Here is a 12,928-nt window from a genome sequence, read left to right on the forward strand (position 1 = left end):
AACTAGTTTGAGCTGGGACCTGGAGTGGATGACATTGATGTCCTCAAGTGTTGTGTAAGGGGTGTTGGAGTCATCAGTGTATCGACAGGAGGCTTGCCCAGTCAAGAACATGAGATTTTCCCCAGAAAACTGAGAAGTGTCTGGCAGAGGCTAAGGGAAGGAAGGCAGGGCAGCATGGATGAACAGCCTTTTAGAAATTAGTGAAGGTCAGCCCTGCTGCCTGTGCTGTGGGGAAGCGTTTGCTTCTCAGCTGGGTGGCGGCAAGCTCTGGTCTCAGCACTGCAGTTTCCTTGTGTACCTCAGGTGTCACTGGAAGGAGCCTCTCCAAGGATGGCTTTCTTTCCCACTGCAGGTGGCAGAGCGAGCGCTGTACTACTGGAACAACGAATATATCATGAGCCTGATCAGCGATAACGCAGCCAAAATTCTCCCGATCATGTTTCCAGCGCTCTACAAGAACTCCAAGAGTCACTGGAACAAGTAGGTCTTTCCACGTGCCCTGGCATTTGCTGTGCATGCAAAATTGCTTGACCTACTAGCGATCTTGGGGCATGCTGCTACAGTGCAATGATGCATGGCACTTGGTGACGCTAGGTGCTGAGCCAGAGGGATTGTTTGTAGTATCAGCATGGAAAAGCACCACAGCAGACCACAGTGGCCTGCTTTTGCAAGGGGTCAGGCACCTGCAGTGACCCACCTTGGGACCATTGAGTCTACCCAGACTTTGATACCTGCATATCACTAGTGATGCTGGTCTCTTGGAGGTGTGCTGTAGGTTTTCCAGCTGACTTCTGGCTGCTTGTTAACTAGTGATCACCCATATGTTCTCCATGACCAGAGACCCTGGCTAATGCGGTGCCTGACTGCTAGAGTACAGGAAGAACAGAGAAAGCAAAACTAACAGGGTAGATGTCCCATGTCAGATTAATTGCCCTCTGTGTCTGATTCCTTGATGCTAGCCTGTTTTACAGTCCTCGCATCAACTTCCTTTCTTCAGAGTGCTTCTTCAGTTGGAATTCTTCACTGATTCTTTACCTGGTTAATTCAAGTTGAACTCACTTCCTTTTAATGAATTAGCTAAAAAAAATCATTCCACAGCTGAGATCCTAAAATCTTCCAGCATAAACCACAAGAAGACAAAAAAGAAGTAATTTTTCCCCATTCTAGAAGGTGAAAAAAGGCAAAATAATTCTAGGGGAGCTGGGCAGTTCCAGAGCTTAGGAGTATACCATGGCAGCCAAGACAGGGTTGGGAGGTGGAACATGTTTTGCAGAGAGCTTCCCACTGGTCTGCTGCTTGACTGCTTCCTTCTCATCATTGTATCATGAAGCACAAACTTGAGTCACCGGTCAAGAGTGCTCTAAAGACTGGAGTAGACAGACATGTAGACATGAACACACACAAACACACAGATACGCACACATGTGCACCAAAAGGCACGTGCATGTGCAGATGGGCACATACATGCACGCACACACGCGTATGACGAGTGCACACACACGCACGTGTGCGTGCAGGCAGATGTGCACAGACACTCTCACTCAGTGTTACTGCCCCTCCTGATGAGAGTTCAGAAAAGGGCTTTATGTTCTTGTTTGAAACTATCCACCAGTTCCGTTTCCTTCTTGCACCAGTCAAGATTCATGATTTTACTGTTTCTGTCTTTTCTTCTTGTCCCCTTCCCAGTGGTATGGCAGAAATAGTCCTGAAAGTGTTTTCCTCTTATTTCTTCTTGTCTTTGTTTTAGCACTAGCCATGTCTTCTCAGGGCAGGTTGAGTACCTCAGATTCAACTCTTCCTTCCCACAGCTCAGCTACTCCCAACACTTTCTCAGACAGCCTGCACAAGTCCAGCAGGGCTGTAGCTCTCTTCCTTACTCCCATCTGTAGAGCTGGTGGGGCACAGAGCTCAGTCTGCTGAGTCTCATCTTTTGCCTCTGGGTCAGGTATTTCAGAGACAGCTTCAACACTTGTTTTTATTCCCCATCGGAGTCCTTGTCCCAGAGAGAGCTCACACACAGTGCGACCTGTCTATAAATTGCTGACACGAAGTTGTCTTTTCTTCCGTGGTATTCTCTGTGCTGGTTCCCCTCTCTACAGGCCTGCTGTTTTGGGCGGCTTGGTGACAAAGCTCATGACTGAATAATGGGCAGCCCAAAAAAGTAATTGTGTATATCTAATACGAACTGCGGGAAGCACTAAACCTAGATTAGGTAAAGCCCCTTTGAGAACAGTCCTGAGCAGGTCCCTAGCATCCTTCCTTTCCAGGTTCTAAGTACAAGAAATAAATGCATATTTTTGTGCTCATTAGTTTGACCATGGTAGAGCAGACCTGTCCCAGTGTTCTTCTCTTTCTTCTGTGTCTCTTTCTCACTGTGTGATAGTTTCTGCTGTGTTTGTGGAGGGTTTTTTCCTATGCTAAGAGCTGAACATGTGAAAATCTTTTGTCACACTGGTGTAGTATATGAGTTGCAGCTGCTGTTAGCTCTTGTCTGTGCTGCTGATGCTCAAACGCAGGGCTGAGAACCGGGAGGATACCACCATGACTTGTTCTCCTTTCCTCGTTTCTTTTCAGGACAATCCATGGGCTGATCTATAATGCACTGAAGCTGTTCATGGAGATGAACCAAAAGCTTTTTGATGACTGCACTCAGCAATACAAGGCAGAGAAGCAGAAGTGAGTAAGAGGTTCTCATCAAGTAGCCTGAGCTTATCCTGGAGTCTCCTTGGGTACCGTAGTGAATGGTAGATGCCAGTAGGCAGAGGGGAAATGGAAAGGTGATGCAAATAGTTTTGTCAAAAAATAGAGTTCCTCAGCAATAACTATGTGTAGGTATGAGAAGAGGTAAAATGTGTGCCCTGATAAAAATCTTTTCAGTTCTGCTGAAGCAGGTAGCTTGGAAAAGACTGACAGAGTTTGCTGGATCATGAGGAAATAAGTTGCAATGTAGAGGATACTCAGCTTTGCAGAGACACTTGTGCTCTACCTTGGAAATATTTACCAGTTCTTATATGCTGTAGTGATGCTGGTGGAATCCTGCTGCTTCAGAAAGACTTTTCAGAAGAGCTTTGTTGCAGTGGGCATAATGCATTTTTCATGCACAGGATGCTTTCAATTTTCCAGTAATAAAGATGGAATAATACCTGGAATTTCAAAGACCAAATGGTGGGGATAAAATCTGAGCTCAGCAAGTACCTGTGCCGTGATGCTGTAAAGAGGGGGAAAACTCCACTTTTTTTGCTGCCTTGTGCTGGTTTTGGTGCTTGTAGGAGTTGCCTTGGTTAACTAAGTCAGTTCAGTATGCTAGAAGGAAACCTTTTATGCTGAGGTCTTTTTTTTTTTTTTCCCCCTGGGTCTGTTTTCTGCTGACTTAGTGGCATGAAATAGTGCTTCTCATTCCTGGATGAGCCAGGGCTGCCACAAGGGTGGCAGCGGGGAGAGGAGGGCTAATGTTTGCTGGCAGTGGGGAGCTCTGAGATATATTCAGTTGTTTTGTGAAACAGTAAGAAATATAAAAGTTTTGATACGAATCAGAGCTTGGGGATGGGTAACCTGCATATGGAGAAATTAAGGTTTTGTTAACATCTAAATTGGGAGCAAGCAAGATATTTTTCCCCCCCCCCCCATTCTAGGGCATTTGTGAAGCCCACAAATGTCTGCACATACGTTTTAAGTCACAGTGACAGCACATTTACTATGACATCTACCTGCTGTTTCCATTAGGGGCTTTTTCTACCTGTTCAGCTTCTACCTGTGCTGACCTGCTGAGGGTGACCATTCCCAGCACTGGTGTGTGGCTGATGGAGAATTGTTCTGGAAAAGGTCAACAAAGTAGCTCAGAGCTGTACAAGAAATGGCTGGGTAGAGCTGCACTGATTTCTGCTGATGTTAAGATCTTTTTATTTTCTCTCTAATGCCTCTGCCTAATTATACTTTAGAAAACTTTGTGTTGGGTTTTTATCAAGGATATACCTTTTGCTCTCCGAGATAACCAGATTTGGTAAAATGTCAACTGAGAACTTGGTGGGTGGGATGTAAAAAAGTTTTTTTAGCAGCTGAATCTGAGATGAGTTTACCTTTACCTATGGTGAGCATGATACAATTCTTCAGCCGAGTGGGATTGCCCAGCCACAGGGACCCAGCTAAGGAGGCCTTTCTGGTGAAAACAAGAAAGCTCAACTCTGCTGTCACTAACATGGCATTAGCAGCTGTTCCTGCCTTGAGAAGCATGAAGAGGTTCCTCTCTGAAAGGATGCCAGAGCTGGGAGAGAACGTTGTGCAAGGTCTGTAGGGACAGGCTGGGAAACAACTAGAAAGGGAAACTGGCGGCAGAAGGGAATGGGGTAGGACAGCAGGCTGGGGGGAAGAGCCGCTTGTCTGTGCAGGGGGGTGGAAGGGAGGTAGAGACAGAGGTGCAGTGAGGAGCTGGGTTCTGGGGGTGGTGGAGCTGGTGGTAGTGCTATTCTTAGTGTCAACAGCTAGTAGGAATGGGGTAGGTAAAGGGAACAAATTAGAGGAGAAGTGAGGAGATCGGGGTTGGTTGGGCAATGGGCCTGGGACTGTACAGGACCTAGCACGATGGTGGGGGAAAAGAGCATGCGCTAGGGAAGATGGATTGGAAACTTGTGTTTACTAGGACAGTATGCCCAAGTTCTTTGCTGAAGTCCATTGATGTCGCCTTTTCCTTTCGTGTCTTTAAATTATCCAAGAAATTAAAGCAAATCCATGTGCGCTTAACACTGTGGCTGCATGTTCTGGGGTGTAATAGAATTGAGTCATTGCTGGAATAAGTGGGGTTAGAAAAAGTGTTTCACAGGCAGGAGAAAGTGTTGTTTAGTGGTGTCTCCCTGATGGAATTAGTCCGTTATGTAGCTGAAGAGTCTGCCTTGGAGTTTGGGGTGCCATTCCTGCACTTCCACTACCTGCTCCTCTTTCTGCAGAGTGCTGCAACCTGTTGTGGCGAGCAGCAGGTCCCAGTACCTCCCTTCCAGTGGAGAACACGTGCTGCATCCGCAGCTCATTTCTGCCGCCTCCCTGGCAGAGCTGACTGCAGGCCGTGCCTGTCGGTGGGCTGTAAGGTGGCACTGCAGTCAATTGCCATTTTCTTTTCAAACATGGAGGCTTTAACTGAGTAGAAACAGTACTTTTTTGTTTTAATAAAAACCTGTCGGATTGTGATGTTGAGTGCCTTCAAAGTAAAGTGGTATGCCAAAGGCTGCCTGTGGGAATGCTGACTGGATCGCTGTAGTGTGGGATTGACCTGTAACTGTGCAATGCCTTGCTTTTTCCACAGGACCTCAGCCTTATTAAGTGAGACTGATGACTTCAAAATGCTGAGGCTTCTTTAGCACAGGCAGAAAAAGGAAGGGAGAGCTGTGAAGTGTTTATCAATGAGCCACTGAAGACCATGTGCTGTGCACTGGAAAACAGCACATGTGGGAAGGGCTGCACATGCCAACAAAGCCAGCAGATGTGAAAGAGTGACAAGGAGAGAGCTTGTAGATAGATACACTATTAGGCTGCAACCAGATGTTGAGAGGCCTGCTCAGAAAAGGCTTAGCCCTGTTTTTAATTAGTTACCAAGCCTGTAAGTGAGTATGCCAGCTCAGGTTTGTCACCCCTGCACCCCAGGCTGTACAGCTGCAGCTGAGGCTGGTCTTGGAGGGACAGAGTCTCCCTGAGACATGCCAGGAGACATGCCAGATGGACTGACCGCCTTAATAATCTCCCCAGACACCTTGAAGCTGCTTGAATTATCAGAACCCTACAAAAACAGTGGGGAGGTTAGGGCAGACAGATAGTGTCTTCCCCTGAATGTGCCCTGCTGTAAAGGTGCAAGGGCCTTGAACACTGCCTTTCAAGAAGTGTCCTGTCAGCGTGCCCTGGGGCCACCCTGACACCTGACATCTCTCTAGCAGCAGCTACCTTGCCTCCTTCTGTGTAGGTCACAGCAGTGGAAAGAAGATACCTCTCAATATAGCTGTTATATTCCAAATGTCCTGCCAGTGGCTTTCTTGTGCTGCTAGTAATGGGGTCAGGAATGAAGGATGCTGATGAGGTGCGTGTCACCTAGAAAGCAAGGCTGAGGGTGCTGCTCCCATAGACTCAGTGCTGTCCTGTGAGGTACTGCTGTTTAAAAAGTCTTTGGATTCTTCAAAGACTGATGTGGATGAGTGACACTTTCAGATAAACTGCAATGCAAATGACCTAGTGTAGGAGGTAAAGTCAGGCTGATTGATGAGGTCGGGAGGAAGCTTCCTCTATGGAGGGACATTGGACAGCTGTAATACTATGGTTAAGTCAATGTGTCATCAAAATAAAGGTGACACTTCTGTTTCATTCTTTGGAAATACTTGTTTGGCTGGGAAGAGTGATCACAGGTGTAAAAGCCTTCAGATTTCTAGAAGCACTACTCTTAGTCAGACTGGGTATTCTCTTCGCAGGGTGGTCTTTTGCAGTATCAGCTGCACAAGTGATGGGTAAACTGCTGGATCTGTGATGAGGAACCAAGGGCTTTCCCGATGCTATTCAGACTGCTTCGGTGGTCTGAAAGGAAAGAACTGGTGCTAGAGATGCCTGTTGCTGAATGACTGGATGAGTGCCCTTGGCTCGCTGGGTACCAGACCAGTAACATGACGTAGTCCAGCCAAACAAAATGAGCTCTGTTACACCCTTACGTGGCACGGCAGTAGATGTGATACCAAAAGTATCTGCATCACTGGAGTATCACTGGAGGGGCAGTGGCCTTCATGATGTGAGGGCCTTTGCGGACAGACATATTGGTCTATATTTCCAGTGGCAAGACTGGAGTAATAGGCATGTTTCTGTTTATTGGACATTAAAAAAAATTCTGGAGAAATTGGGGGTGAGGCAGGAAAGAGCCAGGGAAGATCAGTGCTAACTCCTGGTCACAGTCCCCTGCAGAGATCTCCAGAGCTCTGTCAGAAAATGAGGTGTAGATTATTTGTTTTGGTTTGGGTTTTTTTTTTTGACTCTTATGTTCTCTGGTGGAGCAGTCTGCTGCTTGAATGCTTGGCAGCTTCGTTATCATTTTTAGCTTCCTTTCTTACATTATTTCAAGAGCGTGAGGTGATAACAGGGTATAAGAACTTCCTTCGTATGGATAGATGGGGCACTAAGGGAGACCAGTAACTGGGATGGAAGCCAGATAGTTAAAAGTCTGGGGGTTTGGGCAGAACTCTGGTGTGTTGTGGCCAGAGAGAGAGAGGGAACTGTGGACAGTTGAGCCCCAGCTCTGTTGGAAATGTCAGTTTGTCCCTGTGCATCTGTGGGGCACCAGGGAAATGCGTGTTTGACATCCAAACTGGTGTCATTGCTTTACTCCAGAAACTGATCACTCTGGTCCACTCCCACAACACAGAGCCAGGGAAAAAGTGCCTGTGCAGCCCACTGCTGCTACCTTGTGGTCTCAGGTGAGTGGGGAGTGTGCCTGCCTACCTCCTGCTAGCTGCACTGTGTCCCCTCTTCTTCCCACATCTCACCTGTAGGTAGAATTAGGGATCTCTGAAGGACAGAGCAGCTCTTCCCTTCGCCTGCGTTTTTGTGCTGTCTCTTGCTTTTGTCTTCCTGTGAGCGAAAGTTGCACTTTCCCCAGGAGTTCACACTTGCACTTGCTCTCTCTCTGCAGGGGAAGGTTCAGGATGAAGGAACGAGAAGAAATGTGGCAGAAAATAGAAGAGCTGGCCCGGCTGAACCCTCAGGTGGGTAACAGCAGAACCTAGGATGAATAAGACAAGAATGTGCTGAAGGTCTTGACTTCCAGCTCATGGGAGCAGGCTCTAGTGCCTGATCTGAGTCCTGGGTGCACAGCTGTAGCAGTGGTCTGTCCCTCCCAAGACCCGCTGTCTTGGGGATGCTGACAGTGTTTTACCAGCCTGGCCCTCTGTAGCACTGACCTCTTAAGCAGTGCCGTGGATGTGTGCATGGATGTATGCACGTATGTGTTTATAGACTCCTCTCTCAGCTGTGGCCGCACATGTGGTGTGCTGTGGCTCAGAGGGCATGGGTGGGAATAGGCAGGAGAAGATGGTCCTTCCCTGCGTGTGTACCTACCGCTGCCTTTGCGGGTGCCAGAGAGGGTGGCTGGAAGAAGTGTGCTGTGCTGGGCAAGAAGGCTTGGTGTTCAATGATGTGCTGACTCTGCAGCTGTCTGTGTTGTCTGCAGTACCCCATGTATTACGCACCTCCACCATTGCCTTCCGTCTGCTGTATGGAAACAGAGACTCCAACTGCAGAGGATATACAGCTACTGAAGAAAACAGTGGAGACGGAGGCGGTGCAGGTGCGTAGGTGATGAGGGCCCTTCCACAATTACTCTCAGACCAGCCAAGACATCAGCATAGTCAGTCCAGGGTCCAGCAGCCACAACTGGCTCTTTCCAAGTATTCTGAGAGTAAACGCCCCTACTTTCATCCTTGATTGTTAGAGAGCAACCTGAATCAAGTCTGAAGAGTGGAGTTTATCTAACCTTCCCACTCTGGAAAAAGTGCAAGTGGGACTTCTCTGTGTCCTTCTGGTCTGTGTTTTGTGCTCAGCCTTGTTCTGCAGCATTATGTGTTGTCACCCAGCATCTGCTGGAACACCTGGAGTCAGGGAATGGGGAAGCTGGAGGGGTGAAGGGGTTTACTGCTGAACCCTGACTCCTTTGGTTTGTCTGTAGATGCTGAAAGACATTAAGAAGGAGAAAGCTTTGCTGCGCCGGAAATCTGAGCTTCCTCAGGATGTCTACACTATAAAAGCCCTGGAGGCCCACAAGAGAGCAGAAGAGTTTCTCACCTCAAGCCAGGAGGCTCTCTGACGGGCTCAGGAGCTGGCCCAGGAAGCTCTTGCCCCATCCCTTTCCCCCAGGGGTCACAGAAATGCACTCAGTTCTCATGTATAAATAAGGAATGAACATGGTGAGCTGTGCCTGTCCTCCACTCCATCTGCATCCCTCCAGGGTAGATCTGGTTTTATGTTATGACTTGTATCTCACCACTGCCATATCCTCCTGCTCTTCCTCCTTCCTCCTGCTTTTCCACCTTGGGTGTGTGTGCGTGAAGGGAGGCTGCCTGATCTGGGATTGTCTCAGCCCACGCAGAAGTCACTTCATTTCCAGCTGCTGCCCAGTTCTTACTCTGCCTGGGAGCCAGAGCCTTGCTGCCCTGCAACACAGGCTCTGCCTTGGCCAGGGACTACTGAGTGTGGCTCTGCATGCTGCTGCAAGCCCCAAGTGCCCCTCTCCACCATGCCTGCCCTGCTGCCTGTGCAGCCCAGCCCTGCAGTGGTCAGGGATCAGGCTGAGCTCAAGGGCAGGAGCCTGCGGCAGTTTGGGGGGGTCTGTTTGCCTGTCTGCGCTGCCTTGGGGTGCAGCGCTGCAGCTGGAGGATCTTGCATACAGCGGAGGAGATGTTCACTTCCACCTTTCTTTTGCTTCAAGCCCCTTGTTCTGTTCCCCTGTCAGTGGAGTGGGGGTTTAGTGCTTTGTCACCCCCAATAAAGCTGGGTGCAAGTACTGCATACTATTGCAGCCTTCCCTTTAGAGCATCCTTAGAAGCTCTCTGGTGGGAAAGTGAATTCCTTCAGCTGTTTGTGTTGGTCCATGCTGACTCATCTCCATCCCAGTGTCTTGGGTTAATTGTGGGCCCAGAACTAACTTCCTGCTTTGTAGCAGGTGTCAGCTACTGACTTCTGCTTTCTTCCTCTACCTGCTCAATTAAAATACTCCTGTAGCTTGCCCTTTGTCGCTGTATCCCATCCTTAGCTCTGCAGTGGCCAGGGTTTCTAGGAAGCTTGTGCTGCTCAAGTAATCTCTGCAAACTAGCGGAAGAAGCGATGGATACACATTACGTGGCCAGGCTGCATTTCTGAGTGTTCAGTTGTCTCCTCTTTACTATCGATGGCTAGGTGCTACTGCTGAATCGCTTTGTGGGTGCTCTGAGCAAAGTTCGCCTTGCCCTGTTACTTTGGCACCTGCTGTGGCCTGAGGCCTTTGTTAGTTATCATATGGTGCATCAGGGACTTCTTGCGCTAATTAGCATTTAGAGCACACTTGCTGATAGCCCAGGGGGTTGCACAGCACTTGGGTGCTACTGTGATCCAGCTTTCTCCTCTACCTTTTGTGGTGCAGATTCAGTGCCAGGCCAAGGTACCACCTCGGGAAGGTTGGCTTGTAATAGAAAAGGGAGTCTTCCTTGCTTCTTACCTGCTGCACTTGCTTTCTTGACATACAAGCTTAAGTGGGTTTGCAATAGTGCAGGGAGCTTATGGGGTCGGTGCTAGTCCGACACTGCTTTGCAGCATTGTGGGATGTTGCAGAAGGTCCTGGCATATCTGCTTGTCCTCACCCATAAACCATTCCCAGGTCAGAGGTTTGTCCTCTCCAATCTTACTGCTGGTGTGCAGCACATCTTTCCTCCAGCCCACACCAGGCTGTTTTTCCCCCATGTATCCTGTACCCCTGCCCTGTTTAGCTCTCTTTCTGTTCGGCCCTCGTTAGGCATGCCACCATCTCTTAGGAGCAGCTGGCAAGCATGAGTATGTGCGAGATCACAGCAGTCATGCAGGACCCCACCTCCCCTCTGCTTCATGCAATGGGCCAGTTCATCAGGAGACTTTTGACACACCTCAGGGAGGTTATTGCTTATTTTGAACATTAGCCCAAGCTCATGGTCAGCTGCCAATCAATTACCTCATGCCTGGCACAGAATGTAGACATGCGCTGGGTAATGCTGGATGGTGCACAAAAGCGGCAGGCACCTCGGGGCACAGCGGAGACAAGGACTGCCGAGTACCACCTACAACAGGGCTCGGGCTGGGGGGGATGTTTCTTCCCATTGCAGTATAAGCTTTCCAACTTGTCCGCTTAGCATTGCGTTGTAAGCCGCCACCTCATTTTTAGAGTGCTACAGCATGCATATGCCCTCAATTGAGCCTGCTTGCTGCTAGGCAGTGGCTGCCTTGCCTTGCTGCAGGCTGCTCCGCCTGCAGAAGGAACAGAGACTCTGGTGCACACAGGCTGTCATTGCCGCACAGGTGGTCTGTCTGTGCTGGCAGTCCCCGAGCGTGGCTGGAGGAATGCTGCCAGGGTTGTGCCATGTGCAGGGGCAGGACCATAACGCATCACGACTACGTGCTGTACAGCTTCAATCTTCTCATGGCTTTGTGTGTCTTGTTCTGGGTCAGGGAACTTATGCTTAGTACCTTCACGTTGCCTGCCGTTACTTTGCTGCCTCTTCATTCCAGTGTCCTGGACATCTAAGAAGGGGACCATGTGAGGAAGGGGGGGGGGGGGGGGGGGGCACACGCATTCACCCTCTCCGCCACACGTACCATTCATATGCAGACCTGTGTCTGCCACGCTACAGCTGCCCCTTGCTCAACACTTGGTTTCTTGCATTAGTGCTGCTCATTTCTACCTATGCCTTTCCCCACATCAGCCAAATGGACAGAACTGGAGCTGCCTCTTCCACTTCAACTGGCTCCCTCCTTCCAAGGGAACAAGAAAAACTAACTACTGCATTCACCCCCTGGACACAAGTATTAAGCTGCTTACAGTTCATATGTACATATGGTGTACTTTATTTTCAGTAGAGCATTACATAGTATGAAAGTGTTGGATTTTGTACAGATGTCCCTGTATGTACAGAACTAAATAAAACCGACCTCTTGGAAAGACACATTGGACTCCGCCTCTGATATCCCAACACATGGCCCCTGGCCTGGGAGGATGGAGGGGTCCCAGCGTGGTGAGGGACTTCCCCAGCACTGACAGCACAGGACACATCCAGCGTTTGTCCCAAGGGAACCTGGGTGAAGCCACCCTCCGTCCACATGCACACCAGTACAGGAACCGGTTGGGTTCCTCGAAGGCAGAGGAAGCCAACGCAAGGATGTCACAGCGACTTACGCGCCAGCTAGGACCAGGAAAGGAGCGGGGAGGGAAGTTGAACCACGGCAGTGGGAGAAAACGGGAAACCGATGCTGGCAAGTCCCGTCACTGCCCGGCTGCGGGCGCAGCGGAGGGGCTCGGGGCAGCGGCCCTGAACGTCAGCTGGGCCCTCACTGCCACTGGGGCCGGGGGCCGCCGAGGCTCTGCCGCGCCTGCAGCGTGTGCTGCACCACGGCCTTCCACTGCTCCTCCGAGATCTGGCTGGCCCAGGCGGGGATGCCGCGGGTGGGGAGCTGCACGCCGGCCATCGTCCGCTTCACCAGCTCCACGTGCTCTGGGGACGGGCAAGGCGTGAGGCCGCGGCCGGGGGCGGCCGGGGGGCCCGCCCCGACCCGCTCTTACCTGCGTCCATGGGGATGGAGCTGCGGTTGCTGGGAGCCGCGCCGCCTTCCGCCGCAGCCGCCCCCTCCTCCTCCTCGCTGTCTACCGGCGGGTCGGGCAGATGCAGCCGCAGCATCTACGGGGAACGGCGAGCAGCGGGGGTCGGGCCCGGCACCCCCTCCCTCCCGCCCGCAGGGCCCGCCCCTCCCCGCCCCAGTGCCGGCCCCCCCCGGTACCTGCAGCCGCTCCTGCAGCCCGGGGCCCGGCTCAGCGCAGCCCTCCGGCCCGAGGGGGGAGCCCGCCTCAGCGGGGCCCTGCTCCGGCTCCTGGCTCAGCGGCTGGTATAAGTACCCGCCGCCTTCCGCCGCTTCCTCCTCCTCCTCCTCTTCTTCCTCCTCTTCCTCCTCCTCTTCCTCATCGCCGCTCCATCCCGCCGCGCCGTCGGGGGCCTCCGGCGGCCCCGGCTCCTCGGGACACACCCGCTCCGGCCCCATGCTCCGCACCACCGCCATCCACCGGGCGCGGCGCCGGGGAGCCCCGTCACCGCCCGGAAGCGCCGCCGCGCCGCGGGGCATTGTGGGTGTTGTAGTTCCGGGTCGCGGGGGGGCCCTGCGCCGCCCCCGGCCTCCCCCGCCGCCGCCATATCGCGTTCGGCCG

At 51.3% G+C, this 12,928-nt stretch overlaps 2 protein-coding genes across 5 annotated transcripts in view; one reads left to right on the forward strand and one right to left on the reverse strand.

The window, feature by feature from the left end:
* PPP2R5D (protein phosphatase 2 regulatory subunit B'delta) overlaps positions 1-11,678 on the forward strand; it is a 30,768-nt gene extending 19,090 nt beyond the window's left edge. For 3 of the 4 annotated variants that reach the window (XM_040612175.1, XM_040612177.1, XM_040612176.1), the window contains 5 exons: positions 353-480; positions 2,575-2,676; positions 7,649-7,721; positions 8,186-8,302; positions 8,681-11,678. In XM_040612175.1, the coding sequence (XP_040468109.1) occupies positions 353-480; positions 2,575-2,676; positions 7,649-7,721; positions 8,186-8,302; positions 8,681-8,818 (558 nt within the window). In that variant the 3' untranslated portion in view covers positions 8,819-11,678. Of the gene's footprint in view, positions 1-352; positions 481-2,574; positions 2,677-4,110; positions 4,284-7,648; positions 7,722-8,185; positions 8,303-8,680 lie in introns of those variants that run through there. The other variant, XR_005830448.1, reaches the window with a different exon arrangement.
* MEA1 (male-enhanced antigen 1) lies at positions 11,557-12,846 on the reverse strand. The gene is made up of 3 exons (XM_040612188.1): positions 12,508-12,846; positions 12,293-12,407; positions 11,557-12,224 (listed from the first exon to the last, which is right to left on the reverse strand). The coding sequence occupies exons 1-3, from the start codon at positions 12,844-12,846 to the stop codon at positions 12,061-12,063; spliced, it is 618 nt and encodes a 205-aa protein (XP_040468122.1). The 3' UTR covers positions 11,557-12,060.
* Positions 12,847-12,928: the final 82 nt, after the last annotated feature.

Source organism: Falco naumanni, chromosome 12, assembly GCF_017639655.2.
Source record: "Falco naumanni isolate bFalNau1 chromosome 12, bFalNau1.pat, whole genome shotgun sequence".
Taxonomy (NCBI): domain Eukaryota; kingdom Metazoa; phylum Chordata; class Aves; order Falconiformes; family Falconidae; genus Falco; species Falco naumanni.

What these genes read in the sequence shown, in the direction of transcription:
- MEA1 (XM_040612188.1), bottom strand. Translation starts at nt 12,846, where the DNA reads ATGCCCCGCGGCGCGGCGGCGCTTCCGGGCGGTGACGGGGCTCCCCGG. An exon ending in GGCTGCAGGAGCGGCTGCAG is followed by an intron (nt 12,408 to 12,507) that starts GTACCGGGGGGG and finishes CGTTCCCCGTAG; the next exon opens with ATGCTGCGGCTGCATCTGCC. An exon ending in CTCCATCCCCATGGACGCAG is followed by an intron (nt 12,225 to 12,292) that starts GTAAGAGCGGGT and finishes GCCCGTCCCCAG; the next exon opens with AGCACGTGGAGCTGGTGAAG.